At 38.3% G+C, this 8,513-nt stretch overlaps 1 protein-coding gene across 1 annotated transcript in view; it reads left to right on the forward strand.

The window, feature by feature from the left end:
- enpp2 (ectonucleotide pyrophosphatase/phosphodiesterase 2) overlaps positions 1 to 8,513 on the forward strand; it is a gene marked incomplete in the record, with an annotated part of 22,854 nt that overhangs the window by 10,382 nt on the left and 3,959 nt on the right. The window contains 13 exon segments of the mRNA XM_014029661.1: positions 227 to 299; positions 378 to 486; positions 715 to 840; positions 1,121 to 1,152; positions 1,326 to 1,453; positions 2,866 to 2,941; positions 3,247 to 3,334; positions 3,490 to 3,659; positions 5,747 to 5,792; positions 6,068 to 6,207; positions 6,636 to 6,771; positions 7,282 to 7,359; positions 7,464 to 7,596. Of these exon segments, the coding sequence (XP_013885115.1) occupies positions 227 to 299; positions 378 to 486; positions 715 to 840; positions 1,121 to 1,152; positions 1,326 to 1,453; positions 2,866 to 2,941; positions 3,247 to 3,334; positions 3,490 to 3,659; positions 5,747 to 5,792; positions 6,068 to 6,207; positions 6,636 to 6,771; positions 7,282 to 7,359; positions 7,464 to 7,596 (1,335 nt within the window).

Genomic DNA, 8,513 nt, shown 5'->3' on the forward strand with positions numbered 1-8,513 from the left:
GTTTATCTGTCACCTGTATGTCACAGGTAGGCTGGGGTACAGGTGTTTGTCTGATTTTTATGGTTGAATTTAATCAAACTTTCTGAAACTAATCAGTTATCTTCTGGAGTCAAACCAGTTCAAGATGGCCGCCACAGCTAATCAGCATTAGCCAACACAAGAATTGCTGTTACCTTTTCATCATTAGAAGATTTTCTTATAAAAGCCTAAAACCATCTTGTTTCAGACCTTATGTTTATGCCATGCACGGTGACCTCCCGGACACATATGGACACAGGATGGGACCCCTGAGCTCAGACGTGAGTGAGRACCACCAGATTGTCTGTGTGGGGTGTTATTTTGTTTTAGGGTTCATGTCTTCCTGTTTGTGGTTTTAGTTAAACAATCCTCTGAGGGCGATTGACCGAATCATCGGCCAGCTGATGGACGGACTGAAGCAGATGAAGCTACATCGATGTGTTAACATCATCCTGGTGGGGGATCATGGTACAGACACAGAGTTAACACTGACCCAACTGAAAATGAGACATGAAAGTCTTTTAAATGCTTTGTTGATATTAAYATTTAAGGCTCTGCACTCAGCTGAAACTACAGAAGTACAGTTCACCARCAGGTTTTGGTTCAGTTTGAATTTTCACCAAGCGTGTTTCAGGACGAGCATTAGAATCAGACAGTTTCTGGTGTTTTACTGATGGTTTACGTGTGTGTTTTCAGGCATGGAAGAAGCTCACTGTGACCGCACAGAGTTCCTCAGTAACTATCTGACGAACGTTGATGACATCATCCTCATTCCTGGATCTCTTGGCAGAATACGCTCCAGATATCCCAACAACCCAAAATGTRAGGAATGAAGAAAATCCCTTTTTTATGTTTATTTTTCCTCTGTTTTTGCAGATTCAAAGACAAACTATCACACTGAGCTCAGTAGATGTAAAATAGACTGAGTCTTTGTGTTTTCTAAGCTGGATTAGCTGTAATGGACGTTTGGAATGGGGTGGACTCAGAAAATTGTAGATCCAGCGATGGATCACTGGTCATGTGTTCCAGTAGAGCTTCTGCATGAGACAACAAAGCCCTGCAACAATATAATGTGACTGCTGTTTTTTTTTTTTTTTTTCAGATGACTCCAAGGCTATTGTTGCAAACCTAACAGTAAGTACTGGATATTTATTCAGATGTTTCAAACTTAAAGAAAATGTTTATAGTCTGCAAAAATCTGAAAAAGACAGATGAAAAAAAAAACAATTTGGCCTATATATTGTGGAACAGTGTTGCTGTACCTGCCTCTCTGACCTGTTTTTGGTTGTTTTATTTATTTGTTAAAGTGTAAGAAAACAGACCAGCACTTTAAACCGTACCTGAAACAACACCTGCCCAAGAGGCTTCACTATGCCAACAACCGACGCATTGAAGACATCCATCTGCTGGTGGAGAGGAAGTGGCACGTTGCCAGGTGCAGCAACACAAAGAGCACATAGTAGTATTTTTCTCCCCGAATATACTATACAGCGTTCCCACGGGTCCTTGAAATCCTTGAAAGTTTGAATTTGAAAAAAAAAAATTTCAAGGCCCTGGAAAGGTTGTGAAAACAGCCAAAAATTACACATGTCCTTGAAAGTTCTTGAATGTTTTTTGGGGGATTGAAATTCTTTAGTCACACGACTGATTTTCATCATCTTTAAAAATAATAATAATAAAATTTTAAAAAATCTTACATTTGTTACGGTTGATAACAGGATTCCGGTAAACTAACGTTGCTTTCAACAAATAACGTGAGCTATAGTCATAGTTTTAGCCAATCAGAGCGGAGTAGGGCAGGTCATTCTTTCTGAACCGAGGTGAGAGCACCACAGCTCCTCCTGTCCTCACTGAGCGTCTAGATATGTTCACATCTCCTCCCAAACTGAACTGCCGAACCTCCCAGGACATAATTACATGTCCATGTATTGTAGATATGAATGTAGGGTGTACATTTAATCCACTTTCTTTCATTGATTCTGACTCAACAACTTCTATGTTGTTCAGTTTTTCATTGAATGACATGATATTAAACCTGTTTATTGGTAACATTCTGTGGTAGCAGGAGGTAATTGCCATCACGCGTGGTTCTTGAATTTGAGGAAATTGGTACTGAAAAGTCCTTGAAAAGTCCTTGAATTCGATGTTGACCAAGGTGTGGGAACCCAGAACATTTAACAAAATCATACACTCAAACAAACCACAATGATTATTTGTTAGGAGAAAATTATTTTGTTTATTTTTTTTAATCTCATTTGTTGGATTTTCCRTCCATCCATCTATCCATAAATCATTTCTCATCACACAGAGAGAATGACGCACACTGGACATTGCATCTTTTTTGAAATGTTTAAATGGAGGAGTGTCTGGGGAGGAGCCTCAGGTGTGCTCAGTTCCACGGTAGTTCCACATTAGTTGGGACATAGAAATGAAAGGAGCACAGAAACATGAGTGCACATGGTTTGATACAACCAAATATTTCTGTACATACGTACATTTTCACTTTTGCCCKTACGGCAACTTTTATTATGAAATCTGCACACTCTTTTATTCATGAGGCTTAAAGATATATTTCAGGACTGAAACAAGCGACTGACCAAAAGAGGTTTGTAGAAGTTGATCTGTTGACCCACAACACTGTGACTATGAGGATTGAGAGGCAGTTGGTGGTAAACTGAACTTAAATCAATCAGGCTAAAATGTGGTATAGTTTGAGTTWATGTTTGAAAGTGGTGCATTTCTGCTGTGGTGCTGTTCCTGATGCAGGGATGCATGTTGAGCATTTTTGTTTAACGGGTGTGAAACAAAATAACTTGTTACACATCATTTATACCACGTTCATTACAGGAGAGTTCCTGAGGGGAGGAGGCCCTGTGGCCTGTCAGGAGACCATGGCTACGACAATAAGATCAACAGTATGCAGGTATTATACGTGAGGTGCTGATTGTTTGATTCATTGTACACTAAATGAATGGACAGCCACTAAAACATCAGGACCAATGCTTCAGTGCCTAGTTTCAATGGGAGAAAACTGAAACTATATTCTTTTACACACATCTTCTTTAAATTATAACTATAACCTCTGAGTTGAGGTCTTAGAATAGTTATCATGTACAGCTTTTTTATGAAAATGACTATAAGACAGATTATTACAAAAGCTGGTAATTTTTCAAATATTTTATTGTCTTAAATCATTTAACCACTCACATCAATACTTTTTGTTTTCAGACTATTTTCTTGGGCTATGGACCTACATTTAAATTCAAGACTAAAGTTCCAGCATTTGAAAACATTGAGCTTTATAATGTCATGTGTGGTAAGACAATTTTAAAATCATTTTGTGTATGAACACAACTGCATTTGTTTTATTTAAAGTAATTACTGCAGTGAAAAAAAACTGTTCTTTGAGTTGATAATCAACAGTCACACATGAATATGAGCTGCCTTCATAATGATTTGTTCCAATCCCAGATCTGCTGGGTCTGAAACCAGTCCCCAACAATGGAACSCATGGTAGTTTGAACCACCTGCTGAGAAGTCCGACCTTCAGGCCCACCATGCCAGAGGAGGTTTCCAAACCCACAGCCTCCAATCTTGTTCCTGTAGTTACAAATGACTTGGGATGTGTCTGTGATGAAAAGGTCAGAGTTATACCGCAGTTATACCAGAGTAATACCAGAGTTATACCTCAGTTGTACCTGAGTTTACCTGAATTATAATTGAGTTATAACACACTTGTACCAGAATTGTACCTGGGATATACCAGAGTTGTACTAGCGTTGTACCAGAGTTGTACCAGGGTTGTACCAGAAATGAACCTGAGTTATACCAGAGATATACCAGAGATGCACCTGGGTTGTACCAGATATATACCAGAGTTATACCAGAGTTATACCAGAGATGTACCAGAGATTTACCAGAGTTGTACCAGAYTTGTACCAGAGTTGTACTAGAGATGTACCAGAGATGTACCTGAGATATAACAGAGATATACCAGAGTTGTACCAGAGGTATACCAGAGTTGTACTACAGTTGTTTCAGAGTTGTACCTGAGTTATACCAAAGTTGTACCAAAGTTATACCTGAGTTATACCTGAGTTATACCTGAGTTGTACCAGAGTTGTACTTGTACCTAAGTTATACCAGATATATACCAGAGATATACCAGTGTTGTACCAGAGTTGTACCAGGGTTATACCAGAGATGTACCTGAGTTGTACCAGAGATATACCAGAGTTGTACCAGAGATATACCAGAGTTGTACCAGAGATATACCAGAGTTATACCAGAGTTGTACCAGAGATATACCAGAGTTGTACTAGAGGTGTGCCAGATTTTTGCTAGAGTTATACCAGAGTTGTACTACAGTTGTACCAGAGTTGTACTAGAGATGTACCAGAGAAATACATGGGATATACCAGAGTTGTACCAGAGTTGTACCTGAGTTATACTAGAGTTATACCAGAGATGTACCAGAGTTGTACCAGAGATATACCACAGTTGTACCAGAGATATACCAGAGTTATACCAGAGATGTACCAGAGATATACCAGAGTTGTACTACAGTTGTACCAGAGTTGTGCTAGAGATGTACCAGAGATGTACATGGGATATACCAGAGTTATACCAGAGTTGTACCTGAGTTATACCTGAGTTGTACAAGAGTTGTGCCAGAGTTAAATCTGTGTTGTACCAGAGTTATACCAGACTTRTACCAGAGTTRTACCAGRSTTGWACCAGAGTTGTACCAGGGTTGWACCAGAGTTGTACCAGGGTTGTACCRGAGATGAACCTGAGTTGTACCAGATATACCAGAGATATACCAGAGATGTACCTGAGTTGTGCCAGAGATATACCAGAGTTGTACCAGAGATACTGTATACMTGAGTTATACCAGAGTTTTACTAGAGTTATGCCAGAATTGTACCAGAGTTGTACCYGAGTTGTACCAGAGTTATACCAGAGTTGTTCCAGAGTTATACCAGACTTGTACCAGAGTTGTACGTAAGTTATACCAGGGTTGTACCAAAGTTACACATGAATTGTGATGTTACATGTCATAAAAAATCCAATCTGAGTCACATTTGGAAAAAAAAACATCAGATTTAATTGCTGCTGCAGGGTGAAACAGTTGTTTGTAGTATGAGGTTCTGCACAATCTCATGAAATACTCTGAGATATTTTAAGATCTGTTAGTTCACAAGGTGCTTGAACAAACTAAAAATAGACTTTATAAAGTTATTATAAGCAAAAGCTAAGTGTTTAGYTAAAAACATTTGAGTTTATTGCACAACATGAATGTATGTCAAGTTGCACTTCAAATACGCTGCTTCTTTGTGTGACATCACAGAAAAATTACAAATCAGTCAAGATGTCAGGAAGAGAATTGTTGACATTCTCAACTTTTTGTCATCCATCCAAGTTTGGKCTGATTTAATCTCAGAGAGAAACAAATATTTGTCTTTATTTCAATGTATGTAGACATCTACTGTGTTCTGTAGTCTCTTTTCTAATGTTTTCAGCCTTTTMTGTTCAGAATTGATGTGTGTAGAGCCAGTGTTTTATTTCATCTACTGTGTTTGTGATTCCCATGTAGATCTCTGGCATGAGTTTGTTTCAATCTCCAATCTTTTTGCAGTTGCGTGTAAAAAATAGAGGCCAGAGAGGCTTGAAAGTGGCCCTTGTACGAGGCTATAACCTGGAGTCACTCTGGCTCTGTCTCTTACAGAACAAAGTGGAGGAGCTAAACCAGCGATTGAGGCAAGCAAACGATGGTCAGTTTGATACGATGTTAATGAAATATTAATGAGGATAGATGCTGAATAGATTCATATACCTGTATATATTAAAACATACAGCACTATTTTTGTACTCTAAGTAAAATAATACTTTATCTGGAGGTAAAACACATAGTTCCTGTTATCTGCTTCAGTCAAAGCGCTGTCTCTGTGATTTCCACTCTTACAGWCTAACTTTATTCAATTTAAACTGAATTTAAATGGTTCATTGCTGCCTCTCTGTGCTGTGTCTCTGTGTCTTTGTCTCTCAGACAGCAGGAACCTGCCGTTTGGTCGACCTGCTGTCCTTTTTCACACTAAATACACCATCCTCCACCACAGTGACTTCATCAGTGGCTACAGTGAAACTCTGTCCATGCCCCTCTGGACGTCCTACACTGTCAGCAGACAGGTGCTGATCTCTCTGCTCTTTGTCTTTGYGTTACACACAGATGTGATGTGCTTTGTAAAAATTTAAATGAAAATAAAAATAACTCCTTATAGTGGGTGTTCTATAATCTGACTTACGTTTTGAAACTGCACTTCATGGATGGATTTCATGGACCTTCAGTGATGAGACAAATGAGGAAAAATTGACTCTTGTTTGATGAGATAAGTCTATGTTGAAGACAAAGCAGCTCAGTGCAACTTAATTTGTGTCATTTGTCATTTTTAGCTGTTTCTGTTTTTGTATGGCTGATCCCAGATTTGTTACTGACTGAACATTTTTCTTTGCTTTCACCCCCTCTGCTGGTCAAATGGGTTCTGCTCTTTGTCTTAATACAACAGTACTGTAGTTAAGAGTGTCATCAGACCTGTGTCCTCTGTGTGTTCTTCCAGGTAGAGGTGTCTTCTCTGCCTGACGTTCTGTCCACCTGTCTGAGACCAGATGCCAGAGCTCCTCCGGCCTTTAGCCAGTCTTGTACCAACTACAGAGCAGAGAGACACATTACGTACGGCTTTTTGTATCCTCCACGTAAGTGTACCACCATAAGAGGTCTGTTATGTTGCTGCCATGTTTTAAATCTAACCAGACAAAAACATTAAAAACTTTGCAAACTGGAACTTWGCTTRGTTAATTAACAAACAAAYAAAYTTTAATGGCAATAAAGGAGCCGTGGTTAGTTGTTGCCTCACAGTAAGAAATCATGCACGTTAGGTCCAGCGGTAACAACTAGAAACTTKTTGATAAATTTAATAAACAGCCTAGGGTTGAGGTGCAACCTGCTAAGGAAAATTTTATGYGTCTGTTTATATTTGAAAATAAATATTAGTGGAAATCCTAAATAACTTGTGCACTCAAATTTTGATTTTAAATTTAAGTTGTGTAGTGTTTAATCATTTCATCTTGGTAGAAAAAATGTTAAACTAAATACTTAAAGACCACAATTATTGGCCTTTATGCCAATGGTTCGTGTAAATTAATTAACATTAAAAATGTAAGAATCATATAATCTGTGTTAATCAAGTTTATATTCATTAACAGAGCTGTCGTCAAACTTGGACAAAAAGTACGAAGCTGTCCTCATCACAAACACTGTGCCCATGTATCCTGCATTCAAGAGTAAGTTCTTACATGTGAGACGGACATTTTTCAATGCTTTTAGCTCTGTTTGTCGTCTTTAATCATTACTTTTCTTACATCTGCCTCTCTGTCAACCCTTACAGGAATATGGGGTTACTTTCAGAAAACCTTGGTGAAGAAATTTGCTACGGAAAGAAATGGATTAAATGTCCTTGTTGGACCGATATTTGACTATGACTACGATGGAGTGAGAGACTCAGCTGAGAAAATAAAAGAGTAGGTACAGCCTCAGTTATAGTTTTAAACATGATGACATGTTTGTTGTTTTCRAAACTTCAGATCCACATTCAGGACAGTTTGGTGTATGGATTATTCAACATGCGTCTTATTGTTTTTAATACCAGAGAAATGTTTTTGTATTCATGGATTGTCAAATTTTAAATAGCAGCTCATTAAAGCTGCTGAAAATTAAGAAATTCCTCTATGTTTAATGATCAGTCCAACTAAATTAAAATGGATAACATTAGCAATGCATAAAACAGTCCTGGTACTAACCTAACATGTACCTGGTACAGTTAGGTTCATATATATTTGGACAGAGACAACATTTTCCTAATTTTGGTTCTAGACATGACCACAATAAATTTTGAACAAAACATTTCAGATGCAGCTGATGTTCAGACTTTCAGCTTTAATTCAGTGGATTGAACAAAATGATTGCATAGAAATATGAGGAACAAAAGCATGTTTTAACACAAGTCCTTCATTTTCAGGGGCTGAAAAATAAATGGACCAGTTAAATAATTGTAAATGCAATGCTAATTTATAATACTTGGTTAAAAACTCTTTGTTGGCAACRACTGCCTGAAGTTTTGAACTCATGAACATCACCAGAYGCTGCATTTCCTCCTTTRTAATGCTCTGCCAGGCCTTCACTGCAGCGGTTTTCACTTGCYGTTTGATTGTGGGCCTTTCTGTCTGAACTTAACTGGGCTGAGATCAGGTGACTGACTTGGCCRTTCAAGAATATTCCACTTCTTTGCTTTAATAAACTCCTGGGTTGCTTTGGTTTTATGTTTTGGGTCATTGTCCATCTATATGAAATGACAACCAATCAGTTTGGCTGCATTTGGCTGATCTGAGCACACAGTTTGTCTCTGAATACCTCAGAATTCTTTCGGCTGCTTCTGTCC

Source organism: Austrofundulus limnaeus, unplaced genomic scaffold (assembly GCF_001266775.1).
Source record: "Austrofundulus limnaeus strain Quisiro unplaced genomic scaffold, Austrofundulus_limnaeus-1.0 Scaffold937, whole genome shotgun sequence".
In the NCBI taxonomy this organism is placed as follows: domain Eukaryota; kingdom Metazoa; phylum Chordata; class Actinopteri; order Cyprinodontiformes; family Rivulidae; genus Austrofundulus; species Austrofundulus limnaeus.